This window comes from Equus przewalskii, chromosome 8 (assembly GCF_037783145.1).
Source record: "Equus przewalskii isolate Varuska chromosome 8, EquPr2, whole genome shotgun sequence".
In the NCBI taxonomy this organism is placed as follows: domain Eukaryota; kingdom Metazoa; phylum Chordata; class Mammalia; order Perissodactyla; family Equidae; genus Equus; species Equus przewalskii.
The window spans coordinates 74,288,723-74,308,570 of NC_091838.1; the positions used below are offsets into that span (position 1 = coordinate 74,288,723).

The window sequence follows — 19,848 nt, forward strand, 5'->3', positions numbered from 1 at the left end:
TAGGCCTAAAAATAAAACGTGAATTTTTTCAAGTGATTCAGTTGACATTGTCATCTATTTGTCAGAGGAATCATACTGTTCTGGTATCTATTTAATATTTTGTGGTGGACAGTGTACTTTGTTCATCATTATTTTGATTCTTATACTGCATATCAGAGCAGATATTAAATTATTAAATTCATTTTATCTGTAGTGAATTTTGGATCCTCATGCATTTAGTGAGAGAACTAAATGTTTTGTAAATGTCTGCTATATGCCAGAGAAGCACAACAATGAGTAAGATATATGGGCTGTTTGTTGGAAGGACTCATATTCTGGTGGTAAAGACAGATGTCCATATAAATATGTACAATCAGTTGTTACACGGCTATGATAGAAATATACAGTGAAAGCATAAGGGACCAAAATCCAGTCATTGTAGCCATTCCCATTTAAAAGTATGAAATTTAGTGAGCCCTAGATATGCTAGTGAATTCCCAATATATTATGTGTAAGAATTAATTGAGATAATATAATTGCTATGTAGAAAGTATAGATATTATTATTTTCTACTTTTAGAGATCTTGAAACAAACCTAATTCAAAGTTGTACAATTGGTTCCCATAATAGGATTTAAGCATTCTTCATCTCCAGTGACAGTGTTCGTAACTTAGTATTTTTGTTTTAGAGGGTAACTTTATCCTAAGTACCCAGTGCCATGGTGGTGTTTGTTAATAGCGACATTAATAGTTTGCTTATTGATAGTTTAATAATGGAGACATTAATATTTCCAGTTGGATTTAAATTATCGTTGGCTATAAAACAAAAGTAAAATAGCTTGTTTTAAAAGGAGTTTTTATTGATTATCCAAACCCCCAAAGTTACAGAGCTGCATAGGAAAGCATATGTCATCACAAACAAGAAGTACTCACTGGTGGACCAACCACTTAGAATATTGGCCCCATTAAGCAGAATTCTCCTAGCACCTTTGTGTGCCCATGTGCCTGATCCATACTACTGTCAGGTTAGCCTTGAGGTTTTCTGTGCAGCTACTGAGGTCCTTCTATGAAAGCCTCTTTGGGTCAGGATGGGTTGGAAATTAATTCTAACACCTCACCATCAAAGGAGGAGGGTGCTGGAAGTCAATACAGCTCACTCTTGTGGGAGGTGAGGACTAGGAGACACTTGTGGATACATATGAGAATGATGTTAGGGGAGCTGAGGAGGAGAAATTGTCTTGGAGAAGAAATGGTTAATTTAGAAATATGGAAAACTTGCTAAAATATGTAGATATTACATGTTTTTAAGCGTCTTCTATGTTCTAAGCACTTTTTGTATTAATTTAGTACTCCTAACCCTGAGAGGTAGATAGAAGGGTTTTACTGTTTACCGACTGGGGCTCAGAGAGCTTATTGAAAGATTGCTCTACAGGCCTGTCTGTACACTACTATAATATGCAGCCTGGTACTTTTTTTTGTTCATAGTTTCTCTTTTTCCAACTATGCCCCAGTTCCGTTTTCCCATAATTTAGCTGTCCCACTTGAGACTTCTTGTTTCTTCTCCTAGTATATTATAAACAGGGTTCTGGGTTCCAGATGTTACAGGAGGAGAATAGTAGATTACTTTCTCCTTTATGTGCTAGAATTAAATTTAAAGGAAGAATTTATATTGCTCAGGCCTGCCAATTGCTTGAGGCTTTCTGTGATAGGCTTAGCACTTCTTCCTTTCAAAAAGAGAAAAGTTGGGAAGAGGTCAAAAATACAGTAGCATTGCAACTCACGTGAGGAGTCTGTTGGAAGGGATCAGAAGTTAGGATGAGGAGAAATTAAACGAATGCTTTAAGGAAAAAGATATAAGTAGGTTTATTTTCTTATTTAAACTGTATTAAACTCTACTTTTATTAAACTAGCAATACAGGTACTTTAATAGTATCTTTGTTTAAGCTGTTTGGTTTTGCCAGCAGAATTTGACGTGGATATTATCAAGTTATTGATAGCTTTATATTTGATGTCAACAAGAAGTTAGGTAAGTCACAGTACCTTAGTACCCTTTGCTAATTAATTACAAGTAAAGTGAACTAGGCACCTCCTGAACAGTAGGTAAAAGGATCTGGACGCAGGAAGATCAACTAGAAAATAGTCTCTTACAGCATGAAAGACTATGTTCAGGTACCCGCAGCTGAACTCGAAAAGCCTTATGAATTGACTTCGACGAGGGAGTCAACCACATTTCTATGCCTGAGTAGGTCCAATGATTTCATTTTACTTGTTCTTGTGATTTTTGTAAGTACAGTATTCTCTTTCTAAAATAGTCAATAGTCATTTCTTTTGTGATTATTATTGCCACAGCCATTTTAACCTTCTTTTATCTTAAATATGTTATAATTTATAGGAATCTGAGTCAATTGAGATTTTTAAACCTGGTTTCATGTATCTTCTCTACATTTGGTAGCTTTTCATTTGTAGTAAGTGGTCAAGAAGGTGTTTTTGTTTTGTTTCTTTTTGGGCCTTCTGGAGAAACTCACTGTGATCATTTATTTCCTTACATGGCTGTGCATTCCTCAGCTGTTAGATTCATTCCTGCAGTCATGTTCATTGGTCATGGTTTATGGAAAGCTACAATGTTTAAAGTAATTTAGAAATTGTCTGGTACTTGAAGTTAGTGTGGCAAGAACTCTTTGAAGTCATCAGATCTGGGTTGGAGTCTCAGTTCCCTCCTTACCAGCTGTGGGACAAATGGACCTCCCTAAGCCCCTGTTTCCTCGTTTATCAAACGGAGATGATGATAACCACCTCAGAGTTGCTGTAGGAGTAGATGAATGCTGTTTAAAATGCTTGGTATAGTGGTGCACACGTCATGTTCACAAAAGGGCAGTTACCCCACCTGATAGTGATGCTGTTCTTGAAAGCTTGTGAACCGTATATAAAACGGTGGTGATTTTCAGATGATTAGTTTACAGCAAAGGTTTTTCACACTGTTGAGAATACTGTCTCAAGGGCTCTCAAATATCTTCGGCTTACCCCAATCGTAGTACCTCTCTTTCAGTGTTACTAATAATCGCCACCATTTTAGTGAATGCTTATTATACATTATACCCTTAATAAAACGTTACATACAATTTTATTTAGTTTTCCCAATAAATATGAATAAGACATTCTTAGATGTGTTTAACTGATGAGGAAACATCAGTGAAATAAGAGAAAGTAACCTGCGCACCCAGCTGGACAGTGAGAGACCTTGGATTCACCCCAGGTTTGTCTGACTCCAGGGCCCGTGCCCTTTAACCCCATGCTGCCTATTTGGCATTTTGTCTTTTTACTCATCTGTCTTCCCGGTTAGACCTGAGCTTCCTGAAAGTAGGGACTGGTATTGTGTGTATTCCAAGCCCTCACCCTAACTCCCCCTGCCCCCAGGTTTGTTTTGAAGCCTCTTTAAACTAAAAGCAGTGTATAATATCAGGAAGTGTCAACATCAGTGAAACTTTAGTTTATTAAGAATTCTCTCTTACCTATTGAAAATAACATAATTTACCATTCTGATAGGAAACTTGAAGCATTGAGACTTGTTTTCCAGTCCCATTGCCAGTCTCTTTGCCCAGACAGCAGTTTGAATTTACTATATTGGCCTTGCATTAGTGTTAGCAAAGTGTTCATCTTAATCTTCTCATCAGATTACAGGCCTCTGTCGTCATTGCAGTACCTAGCTCTTTGCCCTATATAAGTTAACCACTCAGTGCACATTTGATTTTAATTTATTTCAGTGTATTAATGTTTATATGAAGTACTTTCATATTAATTGTGGTAGATGCAGGCATATGACTTTTGCTTACTTGGCTGTTAACCTTTTTTTTTTTGTTCTTTCTAATAATCAGACCTGTATTTTCCTTTGGACTCTAAAAGAGTTTCAGGTATTTTGGTGTTAGTTAATCTGAACAATCTTCTAATGGACCCTTTAGAATTTTTTTCCTTCTATTAAAGTACAGAACATGCTGAACAGTGGATAATATTTTATTTTATTAGTATATAGTGCCTAAGTATATACTGCTGAATTACTCACTGTTTCTTTTTTTTTTTTTAAGATTTTATTTTTCCTTTTTCTCCCAAAGCCCCTCAGTACATAGTTGTGTATTTTTAGTTGTGGGTCCTTCTAGTTGTGGCATGTGAGATGCTGCCTCAGCATGGCTTGATGAGCGGTGCCTTGTCCGTGCCCAGGATCCAAACTAACGAAACCCTGGGCCGCCAAAGCAGAGCGCCCAAACTTAACCACTCGGCCATGGGGCCGGCCCTCACTATTTCTTTATAACAGTTTATAAACTCCTCAAGGGCAGGGATCTTGTTTCTTTTTTACTTTCTTGTAAACGTGGCATCTAGCATGGTGCTAGGCGCATAGTAGGTGCAGGTAAGGTATTTGGATGTTGACTAACTTGACCTAATTAATATCTGTGGTGTTGTGGAAAGAACATGGGTTTCAGAGTTAGACACTAGATTCTTACCCAGCCGTTACTGTTGAGCAAGTTACTTGGTCTGCTCTGCTACAGTTCCCACTCTTGTAAAGTGGTCATGATAATACTTTACTAGTTCGCTGGAAATGTTAAAGAATGTATGCACAGTGCTTTATGCTCACCAACGATGCTGTACAAATCTTAATTCTGTCTTGTTTTTATCCTTACTTTAATGGCTCTGCTCTACTGCAAATCTGGACTCCATTTTATTTGTTTTGACCTGTGCTGGGCACTGTTGACATTTGGTATATGACTACATGCATGAATGATGCATACTCATGAGCAAAGTGAGAGCTGGAGAAGTTGTCTCTTGCATAATGTTACTTGATGAGATAGTCGTAGGAGTCTGCTTAGATCCAAATTCTCTGAACTTCTAGCTCAGGTGTTCTCTCATAGCATATTTTGACTTCTGAATACATGCAAATGCACACTTGCACAGAGACACATAGACCCCAGTTTCATAACTCTTGGGAATAATTTTATAATGGCTCAAGACCAACATTCCTATTAAGTTGTTAGTTTGCAAAACAGGAAAACTGATCCCTCCCGCCTACATAGTTCTTTCCAGATAGCTGATGTGCTTTACCTAAGGTCATGTAGCCACTTAAGTGAAAGAATTGGAATGAACCCAGGCCTTCTGCATCCAAATCCCTTGCTCTTTCCAAGATACCAACAGCTGAAAATATAGAGAGCAGCCTTTGGGCATTTTTGAAATTCCTGGACTTTCCTTTGAGGTTGTTTCTCCCTCTCTTGTAGTTCCTTATATGATACATTATGAAGATACGTATATTAACTGTTTTCCCCAGCTGCACCAGGCGCAAACTGTTATTTTAAGACCATTGTGGCTGTAGCTGAGTGGATTTGGCCAGGTGGGGAGTGGAAGCGGGGGGACGGTAGAGAGTAGTGGGGGAAGAGATCAGAAAGGAGAGTAAAGAGGGGTGCGGATTGTGTATTTGCTTTATAGGATGAGTTGGTAGCGGAGGCGGGGTGTGTGTGTGTATAACCTAAAACAATTGGGTTTGGAACTCTGGAATGATTCATTAGTATATTCATTTTGACCTAGTGTCTTTGAGGAGGCGAGAAGAAATTTAACTTGTTCATTTCTTAATCAGTAATTTGATTTGCATGCCTTTTTCTATTTGTGGCAGTTTGAACTTTTTCTCTTTATTTTAAATAACCCATAATATTCAGAAATGTGAATTGCTAGGTCAGTTACATTATGAATAATCTCTGTACTTTGTGCTTTTATTTTTGAACAGGGGTGTGTTGCTGCTGTTCTGCTTTGCGTCCTCGATACAAACGCTTGGTGGACAACATATTCCCTGAAGATCCAAAAGTAATTTGATCTCCATCTCCTGATCCTTCTTTTGCTGACCCATCCTTCCCCCTGCTGACCTCCCTAAGGTTTCCCTAATTTCATTTCTCTACTTTTACCCCTAAATCTCGTTATGTACACTGCTATTTTTATACTTCTCTTTTTACTTTTAAATGACCCATGCTTGCTTATCTACTTTTCATATCCTTTTCATAGATTAGGCATAAATTTGGAATGATAAATAGATGATGTTGTTTTGTCTGTATAGTTCCTAAATTTAAGGAATTCATCAAAAATGTATGAACTAGTGCCACATTATTTTTACGAAATGCTACGAATACAACTGTGAACACAGACATGGTTGTCTACTCTCACCAAGCTCATAGACAACTAAATTGGCAGTTGGAGTAGGTTGGAATGATACCTGATTTGGGCTTGGGAGAAGAAAGGCCTGAAGGAAATGAAATCTAAGCTAGGATCCAAAGAATAAATAGGGTTGGCCACACAGTTCTTAGAAGAGAATTGAGAAGTAAGTAAAGGAAGAATATTCCACACAGAGTTTGTTCTCCTTTACTTAAATGTTTTTAAATTTTTTATGAAGGTTACTTTATTGTGGAAGATTACTGGTTTCAAAGCAACTCTGTTTGAATGATTTTGTTTGACACTGTCTTAAATTTTCTAAGACTCCTTTAGTGTTGAATGCATATGAACAAAAAAATCTTGGGTTTGATTTCTAGAATTTGCTTCATTTTAAAAAGTAGCCAACTATAGAAATCTTTTGGTTATCTTAACATTAATTTATATATCTTGTGATTTATGATATGTCTCATTTTTAATCAAATCTGATTTAAACATTCAGCTATTTAGAGGAGGCTAATCAGTTAAATCAGTTATCTTGGATAATTTGTGGCATATGAAAAACCCTAAGATGTGGTACCTGCCTTTAAGGAGCTTTCCATCCATTGACTGACAAATATTAAGTTGCAATGCATAAATCAGTAAGTAAAATGTTAAGGAAAGCAGGGAGGTATCACTGGGTTGGCAATCTCTGGGAAGCATTCTCAGAGGAAATGAGATTTTCTGAGCTTTGAAGGATGTATACCATCTGGAGAAGTAGTGATTAGTCTCTTCATTAAAAGTGAGGGCCGGGAAGAGAAAAGACATGGGAAAGCACGAGATACATTTGAGATCAAGAACCTGCAAATGAAGGTTTGTGTCGCTAATTATAGAGCGTAATGGGTGGTGATTGTGTTGACCACGATTTCTTATTTGAAATTTCAGACATATTATTTAATAGACTGAATATTCAAATCATTTCCCTGAGGCATCTGGGACGTACAGTTACTGGAGATAAAGTAGAGGCCAGATTATGTGGAATGTGAATGATAGACAAGGTGTGTACTTAATCCACTTTAACTTGTAGGCAGTGAGTGAGCTTTCAATACTTTTGATCATGGGAATGATGACAGGTAAATGATTACAGAAAGGGGCTTTATTTTTGTGATATATTTAGATAACATTTATTTAAATAGCAATATGTAAAGTAAGATTAAAAAAATAAAAAATTTATGTGAACCATATAACATATAGCAGCCATAACCCAATTGACCGTATTTCTTATTTTTAATTTATTAAACAAGCAAAAAAATCTTGTGGCATGTCCAAAATGTGTCTGATAGTAGGTGCCCAGAGTGCAGAGGTCTACATGTCATAGAGCCATCTAGTGAGGACGAATGACTAAACCACTGATCTTGGGCAAGTCCCTCAGTTTCTCATCATGAAATAGAAATTATAAATAGTACCTATTTCGTAAGGTGCTCATGAGGATTAAATGAGTGAATGCAATGCTTTGCTCATTGATGCTTCCCTAATGTCTACCACAGTGCCTGGCACATGGTTAGTACTTGATTGGTATTTGTTTAATGAATGAAGAACAGTATGACAAAAACAGTAAAAGAAGGGTTGTGAGCTAAAAGAACATGTAGGATGGACATCTCACCCAAACTTGGGAAGGATGTTTGGAGGGCACATTGAAAGCTTTCTGGGGGGCACTGAGACCTGGAGGACAAGTAGGAGTTATCCAGGTGAACTAGAGAACAGTGCCCAGGCAGAGAGGTGAGCTGAGTGAAAGGAGCTGAACTGTGTGATTCCATTGAGGCGCGCTTATTTATGGTGATGAAGAGCAGAGCAGTCATGCCTGGAGAGGGAGGAATGGACTGCAAAGGACGTGAGGAATGTTTTGCAAATGATGGAAATGTTCTGTATCTTGTTTGTTAGTGTTGGTTTCATGGACACATAAACTATCACATTTCAAATTATGTATGCTTGGTTCAGTTTATTGTATATCAATTATTAATAAAGTTAAGTAATGAAAAAAAGTGGATGAGATGCAATCGTATTTAAATGATGATATGGAGGAACCAACACAGAGGGAGAGGTCAAAGAACCAGGCATGAGAGAGGCTAACTGTTGGAGCCAGCTCCTGGGCCTTGTGCGGAAGACAGTGGGAACACAGGCAAACCAGTTCCTCCTAGACAGAAAAGACAGGGCTCTCACTTTGCCTAGGGCGTGGTTTCTTAACTTAGGGTCAATTGACATTTTGATCCGGATAATTCTTGCTGTTGGGTCTATCCTGTGCATTGTGGGATGTTTATTGGTATCCTAGGCTTCTACCACTAGATGCCAGTAACCCCCTCCTACAGCTATGACAACCCAAAATGTCTTCAGACGTTTCCCTGGGGGACTAAGTCACCACTGGTTGAGAACCACTAGTCTAGAAGGTAGTGAGAGCAGGGGTGTTTTTGCCAGTAAATTCTAAGCTGATGGCTTCCGTCTTCTCTGAGAAGGAGAAGAGCTCATTTGATGTCAGAGAGGAAGAGAGATGGCAAAGTAGCAAGTTTGAGGCAAATGGAGTAGATACAAAATATGAGAGATTGACTCCACTGGAGAAATAGGAAAATAGCCAGAGAACATTGAGGTGCCAGTTGAAGTTGAAAACAAATTTGTAAGATTTTTAGTTGTCGATTCACCACCTAACATAGTTTTTCTGTCTCCTTTCTCGCCTCTTCCAACAATCCTAAATAGCGTTTAGTTACTTGGACTATGTATGACCAAGAAGTCTAGAGCGATGATTGACTCATGGTTGTATGAGGGTGGAGAGAATCATTAGAGCCACTGCATGGCACCTTTTAGAGGGCAGAGACAGACGACAGTTTGGTAATCCCATATCAGGGACCTGGTGTTGTTTTTTTAAAGCATTGGCTCACCATCAATTCCTATAATTCTTAATACTTTCTCTTTAATTACAACAAAACTTTATAGTGACATCAGCAAGTTCTGAATCATTAAAGAAAAGCAGTATGTTCACTGTTGTATGTATAGAGGAGTAAAATAGGCTTAACAATATAACATTTAAAATTTTTAATTTGAAACAAATTTTCTTTGAAACGTTTTCACTAAAATACATCTCATTCTCTATATAATGCAGTTAATTGAGCTCTTTTTCTATAAAGGAAGGTGTTAGAGTAATTCATTGATTATGGAGGTGTATCTAAATGCTTTGCCTAAATGGGGAAAACTAACTTCTTGAAAAAGTTATGTGTTCAGAATGCTGCATGTTAGCACTGAGGAGGTTATACCTGGGAAGGTTCAGCGTAAATATGGATTAATCATCAATCCAAAAAGGGGACATGTGAAGCTAGCAACACTTAGAAATACAAAAAATAAGCACGGAGATATAGATATAAATATAACAACCTATTTAGCTTGCTATTTTTCTTCTTATTTTTAGGATGGCCTTGTTAAGGCTGATATGGAGAAATTGACATTTTATGCTGTGTCTGCTCCAGAGAAACTCGATCGAATTGGTTCTTACCTGGCAGAAAGGTTGAGCAGGGATGTTGTCAGACATCGTTCTGGGTAAGGAAACTAATTGCTGCTCCATACAGTTCCTTTGGAAAATTCTTCCTAGGCTAAATCATCCTATAAATTATTTTGACATCTAGGTGGGCAAAGATATATAAGGAGGATAATGCACTGTAATATTATACAAGGAAATATGTAGTACCATATAGATGCTACAGTTTGTATTACTTTCCTGGTGGTTAGGTTTTAAGAAGAGACTACCTTAGTTAACAGAGTTGCCTTTAGCTTAAACATCCATTAATTTTTGAGACTTCTCTAATGGAAATAGTAGAAATTGACACCCTTAGTCTATCAGGACAGTACTGTAATTTAAAAATCAATTTCTAAATTGAAAACAAACTGAAAGATCCTATTAACCCAAACTGAAAGATCCTATTAACCAGTTTTAACCAGGTTAAATTAACCATTTAACCTGATTTTTAACTCAGCTTCAGAAGAGTAATAAAAAAGAACTATATTAGGCTTATATATTAAGGTTCAGAAGATGTAAGTATGCTGATTTGGAATTGTGCTAGCTATACACCTACCTGTAAATAAAGGTCTCCTATCTTAATCCATTCTCTGTGCTTGAACAATAATAACTTGGATAATTTGAGTTATAAATACTTTCCCATATTGTCATCTTATGATCCTAGTTTCTTAGACTATCACGTTCTCCAGATGATATATTGGTTTTCTCTACTTCCACATTGTCACCATTGAGGACATTTTAGTGAGTCTTGACACAAATACTTTTATAGCTGATTATTGAAGCAAAGTTGTCTAAAGCCTGAATTTTACTTTTTAGTACAACCTTTAAAATCTGATGATTGTAAGGTAAAATTTATGAGACATTTCCTTACAATATTCTGTTGTTGCTGATGCTGTTTTATATACTCATATTTACAAATGCAAATAGATTATGTTGGAAATTTAGGCACGTTGCTGAAAATAACTATTTTGGGTCATATACAAAGAAATATGGTTAAAAGTCTGGAAAATAGAAAATGTGTATGTTTACAAAGAGAGATATACACAAAAGTAATGTCAGAGAAGCTCTGAAAGAGTTTTTTGTAAGAAGGAAAAAATTGAGTAGTATGGTTTAGTTTTTGTATACTTCAACATGAGGATTATTTTATAATCTAAGATCCATTAGTGCTGTGTGAGAACTGAGATTTCACTTAGAAGCTACTAAATTTGCCTTTCTGTGTTCTGTGTATTTGAATAAACTTATTTTAATTATTCCAATGAAAGCACTTAGGAGAATTAAGAGAGCTAGAAATGCTTTGATAAGTCTTTTTCTCTTACACTTAGGTATGTTTTAATTGCTATGGAGGCATTGGACCAACTTCTTATGGCTTGCCATTCTCAAAGCATCAAGCCATTTGTAGAAAGCTTTCTTCATATGGTAGCAAAGCTGCTGGAATCAGGGGAACCAAAGCTTCAAGTTCTTGGGACAAATTCCGTGAGTAAAACTATTCTCTATCTAATTTTGAGTTTAATTAGCATATCTGGAAAGAATCTGTTCTTAGAGTGTCTTTACCTGGTAAAGGCAAATGCTCTGGTCAGGGTGTTTGGACAGCCAGTGCAGGTGTAGACGGTTAGAACACTTTGTGTCTAGCTTTCTCTGATGCTCCTTGTGAAATCTGTGTTATTAACCAGTCATGAGGAGCAACAGAAGATCAGTTGGCCATAAAAGTAAGGGTTTATTCCCTATGCCTTATGTTACTTTTGAACTCTTTGTGCTCACCACATTTATTTTCTTCTATCCTGAACCACAGTTTGTTAAACATATGTGGGGTTCAGGAAGGCATGTCTGAAAGGAAAAATAAAATACAGTGATGAACTTTCTTCTTTTGTCTTTAGTTTCATTGTATCTCCTTCAGTTTTTCAGTTCCAGCTCATTTCTGAGGAAGCTTTCAGGCATTCAGCCCATCTGTATGTTCCCATCCAGGTTTTTATCAACAATTAACAGAAGCATGTATCACTTGCTATTGTTTATGGATAATTATTTTATGGTATAGGGAGAGGAAGGGGAGGTGCTGACTGACAGCCTGGATTCCAGAGTCCGATTGCCACAGTTTGGATTATGCCTGCACTGCTTTCTAGCTGTGTATCTTTACAAGTTATTTTACCTTGCCTTGCCTCAGCTTTTCATCTGTGAAAAGAGGCTAATAGTACCAATCTTACAGGATTGTTGCGTGATGTGAGTTAATACATGTGAAACTCTATGAACAGTGCAGTGCCCTGTTAATTATTCTTACTCATAGTAGTAGAACGCTAAGAAAGCAAGAGTGTATAAGTAATATCATCATTAGTATCCTCCAAAAACAAATCCTCACTTCATATGATTTTGTCTGTTTGTTTCAGATGGAAAATACTGGATACTTCCAAGCAGTTAGGTGGTGTCATGGGCTCGGTGTCAGGCACTGCAGCCACTTAGGCTTCTCCCTTCTCCTATTTCCTTTACAATTAGGTGAGGAAAGTTTAGAGAAAATGGTTTAACAGCTAGGGGAAAAGTTCTAGTGTATAGCCTCAGAATGCATTCTTTTTTTTTTTGTTTGGTTATTGAAGCACTGTAGTCAATGTCAATTATCTGTTAATGCTTTTAAAATTATTATCATTAATTTTTTATTGAAGTAACTGGTTTATAACATTTTTCTTCCAGCCAGCAATGCCATTAGGATTCCTTTAATGAATCATTTGGACAAAAGACCAAATTCTCCAATTACCTACTTTGATTTGAGCAAATTGTATTAAATGAAATGCTATATTATCTTGACCAACATTATTTATCTAGTAGTCTCTGGAAATCTAATTTTAATTTCTTAGTGGTGCTGAATTGTCAGATATTGAAAATTGATACATTGAAAAATTATTGTCAGACATGACCAGTGCTAATTTAATACTTTCATGTTTATTAATGGTCTTTGCACATTTTATTTAATTTCTCTACAGTTGCCTTATTGTGCTGATGCTGACCTAGTATGAAAGTAATATAGATGATTTATTCAGCTTCTCCGTTGTTTTAGAAATTGTGCTAGGCACTTTTAGTTTTTACCCCTTTTTTATTGTGAACTATTTCAAATGCGTTAGAGTGCAGAGCATAATATAACATACCTGTATACACACTGATTCAGGAGAGAGAAATGATAAGTAATTAATATATCAATAAATGATATATAATAATTACTGTTATAAATAACAATACATAATGGTAATAAATGTTAACACTATGCAACATTGGTTTGGACTTTTTTAAAGATGTAGTACAGTGTATACTAGATACTTAATATTTTATATTCCATATTTCATATTCATATCCATACTGTGGAAATATTATTCACATTTTACAAATAAGGAATTGAAGCTAAATAACTTGACCAATACACAATGAAGTAATCCTGTAGATAACAGGGATCCAATCCTGTTTTCCTACTCCAAAGCTTGTGTTCTTTGTAATATAAATAAATATACTCATTGCTGTGGATTAAGGTCTAAGGAAAGCGTAGATTACTTGCCTTTTTTTCTTCCTCTTGTATTTGGTTGATCCATCTCCCTTTTTTCAAGCCTCATTGCTAATCTTAACATTTTTCTTTAAACATTGTTGACGGTTGTCCGTAGGGACCATTGAAACCATTCATGACTCTAAAGCAGTGATTCTCTGCCAGGGGCAGTTCTCACCGCCCTCTCTCCTCCCTAACACTTGGCAATGTCTGGAGTGCTTTCTGATTTTCACAGCTGGGGGTGGGGAGTGCTAGTGGTATCCAGAATGCTAGGGATACTGCTAAACGTCCTGCATATACTACACAGGACAGTCCCCACAACAAAGAATTATCAGGGCCCCAATTTTAATAGTGCTGAGGGTGAGAAACTTTACATCTAAAGGGTTGCATTGCTGCTACCTTTTAGTGTACCTTTTGAAACATAGCTAATTCATTTAAAATATTAACTGAAAAAAATAGGACTTAGTTTTTGTTGAGCATATGTTACGTGCAAGGCCTTGTGCTGACTTTCCTTTGGTTCTCATTTGAATCTCTCAACAACCCTACAAGTTAAATATTCTGTTTCACAGTCTCCGATTTTATTAACCCACGATTCAAATCCAGATCCATCTAACAGAGTCCATTCATAACCTTTATGCTGTACTGTGTCTCATTTTTCTTCACTCCTACATGTGATGAGAAGTCTGTATGATAATACTTTTATTTATTTTAGCACAGAGTATGTAGGTTTAGAATTTGTTAGAGAGCTCCCAGAGTTAGGGGAATTAGGAGAGCTTTTCCATAAAATTGGGAAGGAGGGCGTACGTTGTACATTCCTCTGGAGCATAGCTGCCCATTTTTCATCCTGTTCTTTATGCTCAAGGATAGTAGGAGATGCTTCTATAAATGATCACCCAGATTATTCTCTTATTTGTGGCTTTCAAAAATGAAGAGAATAAAGTTTTTCCTTTTCCTAAAAGTTTTCCAGAACATTTAATGGCTATTTTTTAAAATTCTGATTAATTTTTTTAACTTAATATAAGTTTATTGTAGCAAATTTGGAAAATGCTAAACAATATATAAAAGAGTAAACAAGTTAAAGATACCTGTAATTCCAATATTCAGAATTAATCTTTTAATATTTTCGTTTCTTTTTTAAATGTATAATGGAAAATGGGAAATGTATGTAGACTTTTTTTAAATACTTTACTTTAGTATTTCCCCTTGTCGTTCAAAGTTTATTTTTATGAGAAGTATAAATATTTGGTTTAATCTTTTCTGAAACTATTTGTATGGTTAGTGTGTTGTATGGGAACCTTGAAAATTGTCCAAAACCCTGAACTAGAATGCCAGTTTCGTGATTTACCTACTGTTTGAGCAAATTATTTAACTTCTGAATTTCAGTGTTTCTGTCTGTAAAATGGGGATAATGACACATTCTTTACAAGGTTGTTGGAATGATTAAATAAGAACTCACGTGAAAACAGTGTATGAAACAGAATAGTAATGAATGTCAGTTTAATCTCAACCAGGAGTTGTATTTGTGACCCTTTTCTAGATAATATGAATCATAAATTATAATTTAAAACAGATGACTTAGCTCTGGCTGAATTAATTTAAAATCTTTTTGGTATCATCGTTTGATTTTTTTCAAATTTATCCCATGCTTATTTCAGTTTTGTTTCCGGAAGAGTATCAGTAAATTTGGTTGAATAGTTTTTTGGATACAGCCTTTTAAAGCCATTCGTCTGTATCCTGCTAGGTGTTTGTATATATTGAAATTTGCAAGTAAATTAACAATTTGTTCTTAAGGCTATTTAGTATAAAGAAGTAATAGATCACTGAATGAATGAGAAAGTCAATGAGAAAAGTTAGTGCATATTAAGGAATCTTAGGGGCCAGGTCCGTGATACATATAAAATATTTAAAATTTCCTAAATGTATGGGTCACTTGCTCATTTGCTCTCCCCCTTTTTTTCTTTAGAAAAGAGAGAGAATAAATTTTCCCATCTTAGTATTTTTCTCCCTACTTAGTTTATGTATTCGTCAGTTTATGTCCCCTTTTCTTGTTCCGTCTTATTTGTGTAGTTTTTTTTCCGTTCATGTGTTCTTTAACAGCTATCGTGGAAGATTTCCTACCCATGATTAAGAAATAAAATTCCCTAGAGGTTCGGGCCTAACCAAGGTTATCACTGAAGTATTGTCAGCATCTAGGATGTGGAAGAGCTTTAGAGTAAGACTTTTCCTTCTAGAGAGTGGGCTCGCTCACTCAAAAGGGACTGGTTTAAAAAGTTATATTTAATATTTATAATGCTATAGTCTTGATTTTCTAAAGTTCATTATTTAAGAAATCCTTTTGTATTTGTGATATTTTGTATCATTTGCTTCTTCTTTGGATATTTCTCGTTAATGTATCAAATAATGAATGAAAGTAAACGTGCTTGTTCTGCAGTTTCAAAAAGGTGACAACACATTTATGTTGGTTTTTTTTTCAGTTTGTGAAATTTGCAAATATTGAAGAAGATACACCGTCCTATCACAGACGTTACGACTTTTTTGTATCTCGCTTTAGTGCCATGTGTCATTCCTGTCATAGCAATCCAGAAATACGAACAGAGTATGTATTATTTTACTTTATGATTTATAGTCAGTGATTTGATAAATACTGTGTTTATGTATTATATGATGATTACCAAAGGAAAGGAGAAAATATTCGCTTTATTCCTAAAATTCCCATTGCTGTTAGAAGAACCAACTGAAATATCAAAATTCAAATTCAAAAATTTATTACGTTATCTTATTTTTAGGTATTTAGCGCCCCCTAGTGAAGAAACTTTGTCTTTTGAACATACTTTCACCTAACATTTTTCATTAATGTTTACAAAAACTAACTTGAAATTTTCTGTGCACAAATGAAAAGCCTTATAGTACTTTTTCCTTCCTTGAATCATGTAAAACAAATCAGTAAATAAAAATGCTTTAAAATACTTAGAAGTTTTTATTTTTCTCCTGCTTTGCCTTAAGTAAAAGGCCTTTTGGTTTTCGTTAGGGGTATTCGTATTCCCATTTAGATTCTAACTTAGATGCTTATTATGAATCCCTTTATTTTTAGCAATACACTATCAAATAGGACTTAGGGGTCATGGGCAGTAGGAAATGGGGCTGATAACTGTTAAGATTTTCTTAAAATACTTGCCTTGCAGATGCTACCTTTGTAGTAACGTCAGGCTTGCCCACTTGTGACAGCTGCACTAGAGTCTCTCAAGACTTTCTTTATGTTTTAGGAAGCGCACATATTGACACAGCTTTGAAAAAGGCAAAATTTGTCTTTGTGTCTCCCGTGCACTTTCTCACCTGTTCCATATCATGTTACTGCCACATCCCACTCTCCATCTGCTGCTCCTGAATGCTGCGTTATTTCCCCGTGGGTTTGCAAAGCACTATCACCCCCTTCCCATGTCTCCCATTCTCTAAACCTATTTACAGCTTTTGGGAGACACTGCTGGGTAAGCCGAATAAACCTCTAATGGTGGATATTTCAAATGGTAGCAAGAAAGGAAGTAAATAACCCTCAGATTGGACCGGAAGGAAGGGGTTTTGGGGCATATGGACTACCAGGTTAGCCCTGCTTGTGAGGCTCTTCTTCCCCAGCTTTGACATGCTGTTTTCTAGTTACTTTTCTTCTCATCCTTGAACCTGTAGCTTTTTCTTTTTTTAAAGAAGAGAAAGGAAGAGCTCGAGAAAGTTGAGGGTTATGGCTTGGGATGGGAAGACAGGGCAGCATTCTCACGATGTGGATAAATTTTAAGTCACGTATACATGTGATAATGTATGTGTGTCAGTACACACAGATCTGTGTGTATATGGCTGGGTTTAGCTGTCCTGCATTTGATAGTTCTCACTTGTCAGACATTTAAAGGAACCAGCTCAGTCTTCCATCTAGGTGGACTAAGGAGGTGAGAGGCTCTCAAGGAGAAACCATGAAAGGAAAGTCTGAGGAAGTATTATGGATGTTCAGGAACAGTGAAATTCTGTTTTCACTCAGCTTCTGAGACTTCTGGCCAAGAAATGGAGAGAATCTGGTTCATATTAGTTTGAATTATCATCCTCTTAAGGAAACCTAATTCTTTTGATTAATTTTTTTTAATTGAAAAAGACTACACAGAATAGATAGTTCTATATTTTACAGTCCTTTTAAACTTTAATTCTGATTTTGAAAAGATGGTGTCCAAAGTAAACCTCTTTTGGAGCTGCCATATCTCTGTGTCCATCTTAGTTTTTTTTGAGATTTTAATTTCTTAGACTTATTGTGTGTTCTTTTCATTTTGTTGACTTGAGATAACAACACTTATTTGGCATCCATTCTCTTAGCTAAGTAAACAGACTTGTTAGGTTATTTTTTTTCATGATTCAGTTTTTTCTTCTTTTTAACAGAATCCGAATTGCTGGAATCAGAGGTATTCAAGGCGTGGTTCGCAAGACGGTTAATGATGAACTTCGGGCTACCATCTGGGAGCCTCAGCACATGGATAAAATCGTTCCATCCCTGCTGTTCAACATGCAGAAGATAGAAGAGGCGGACAGGTATTGAATAGAGGTGTTAGGGTTGAGGCTGTGTTACTTTTGTACGTATGGATGTGTGCTTGCTTGCTAGGATAAGAAAGTTTAGTCTTTAGTATTATATAAACAGTAGTCTTGTAAACTTAGTGAGTTTAAACATGTGCCCTTTGTGAAAAAATTATTCATCTTTAGTGATCACATTAGGCTTAGGAGACCACAGGTTCTAACTTAAACACTTGAGGTTTTATTTCTTTCAGATTAAATTTACACTTGACTTGCTGTTTATTATTGAGCATCTTATTTGCTATTTGAATTAATGCTACTGGAAGTTGCAAGTGTGAGAAATAGAAATTATAACTGAACTTCTGTTATTCTTTTTGTGTGTGTGTGTGTGTGTGTGTGCGTGAGGAAGATTCTCCCTGAGCTAAGGTCTGTGCCAGTCTTCATCTATATTATGTGGGACGCCACCGCAGCGTGGCTTGGTGAGCGGTGCTAAGTCTGCACCCAGGATCCAAACCTGCGAATCCTGGGCCAGGGAAGCAGAGCACATGAGCTTAACCACTGTGCCACTGGGCCAGCCCCAGCTTCTGTTATTCTTTAGAGATCCACCATGCTTTTTCATAGGGAGTTAGAACTAACCAAAGTATTAATAATAATGATGGTTGCTATTCACTCCATATTTTTTCGACAAGAGGGTTAGATTGTGTTTATTTCTTATTCATTTTTCTAAGGTATTTTGAGATAAAAAGAAAATGTCATTTTAACATTTCTGAGAAGTAAAATCTGTTCTGTTTGACTGTTAGAACCAGCAGAATTCTTGCATTCGTTTGTTTTTTCTTTTCAGTCGCATAGGCCCTCCCTCTTCTCCTTCCGCAGCTGACAAGGAAGAGAATCCCGCTGTGCTGGCTGAAAACTGTTTCAGAGAACTGCTGGGTCGAGCAACTTTTGGGAATATGAATAACGCTGTTAGACCAGTTTTTGCGTAAGTAGTTGGTATTTTCCTGGATATTGTGACTGAGCTGTATTAATTCTGTGTTAATTTACTTAGAGAGAACAAATGCTTTTTACTTGTATGAGTGAGTTATTCATGGATCAGTGTAGCATTGTAGGAAGAGTCGAGGACTAAGTCAGATATCATACGTCTGAGCACTGGTTCAACCATTTCAACAGCTTTTCTCCCTTAAAAGTGAAATGTAGTCATGTGCTTGATATCACGTGCGTCACTTATCTTGAATTTCTACTCCCAGTTCTTTAAATGCATATGCACAGTAAAATATTAAAACAAACGATGCCCAAGTGTGCTGTATCTTGTTTTATTAACTTCTGTGGTGAATTCCTTTTATTCCCTTGCTTCTAGTTCTTGGCTTTCTTTTTGTCATGGCTGGACTGCCTTAGAGCACATTCACTTCTTTGAGTAAATTTCTTCTTATACCTAGTGACTAATCAGAGCAGGAATATTAAATATCTCATTGGTACTTATATAAATGTATCTTACCCTCCAGGCAGGATACATTTGTGAGCTTTGAATTTCTCTGCATAGACATTATCTTTTTTTTTTCTTTTTAAGCAAGATTAGCCCTGAGCTAACTGCTGCCAATCCCCCTCTTTTTGCTGAGGAAGACTGGCCCTGAGCTAACATCCGTGCCCATCTTCCTCTACTTTATATGCATGGCTTGCCAAGCGGTGCCATGTCCACATCCGGGATCCAAACCGGCGAACCCCGGGCCGCTGAAGCGGAATGTGTGCACTTAACTGCTGTGCCACCAGGCCGGCCTCAGGCATTATCTTTCAAGCCTTGTCAAGCCTTTGCACTCTAACTCAATCATCAGATGATAGATCTCCTATGTAATATTCTATATAATTTCTAGACATTTTCGTTAGTGTTTTGTTAATCATTTGCCTTGTCCTTTTCCCTCTCTTACTGTAGTGTTTTAATAGCACATACAAAGTAGTCTAAATGTAACGCGAGAATTCTTTATTTAGGACAAATGTTTAGGTTCAGAGTTGAGCTTTAGTTACAAGAATCTATAAACCATAAACTTACATTAAAAATCAGAGAATAATTAGATTTTCAAAGGAATCTGTGATTCCTCACACCCCCCTCC

The 19,848-nt window shown here is 36.4% G+C and overlaps 1 protein-coding gene across 13 annotated transcripts in view; it reads left to right on the forward strand.

Annotated features, from left to right (window-relative positions):
• EFR3A (EFR3 homolog A) overlaps positions 1–19,848 on the forward strand; it is a 103,748-nt gene that overhangs the window by 30,683 nt on the left and 53,217 nt on the right. For 9 of the 13 annotated variants that reach the window (XR_011543523.1, XR_011543525.1, XR_011543524.1 and 6 more), the window contains 6 exons: positions 5,740–5,816; positions 9,586–9,713; positions 11,013–11,163; positions 15,679–15,800; positions 17,618–17,767; positions 18,588–18,725. Coding sequence is in view for 10 of the 13 variants with exons in the window: in XM_008515524.2 (XP_008513746.1) it covers positions 5,740–5,816; positions 9,586–9,713; positions 11,013–11,163; positions 15,679–15,800; positions 17,618–17,767; positions 18,588–18,725 (766 nt within the window). In the remaining 3 variants the exon portion in view is untranslated. Of the gene's footprint in view, positions 1–5,739; positions 5,885–9,585; positions 9,714–11,012; positions 11,164–15,678; positions 15,801–17,617; positions 17,768–18,587; positions 18,726–19,848 lie in introns of all 13 variants that reach the window. The other 4 variants (XM_008515527.2, XM_070632049.1, XM_070632047.1 and 1 more) reach the window with 1 other exon arrangement.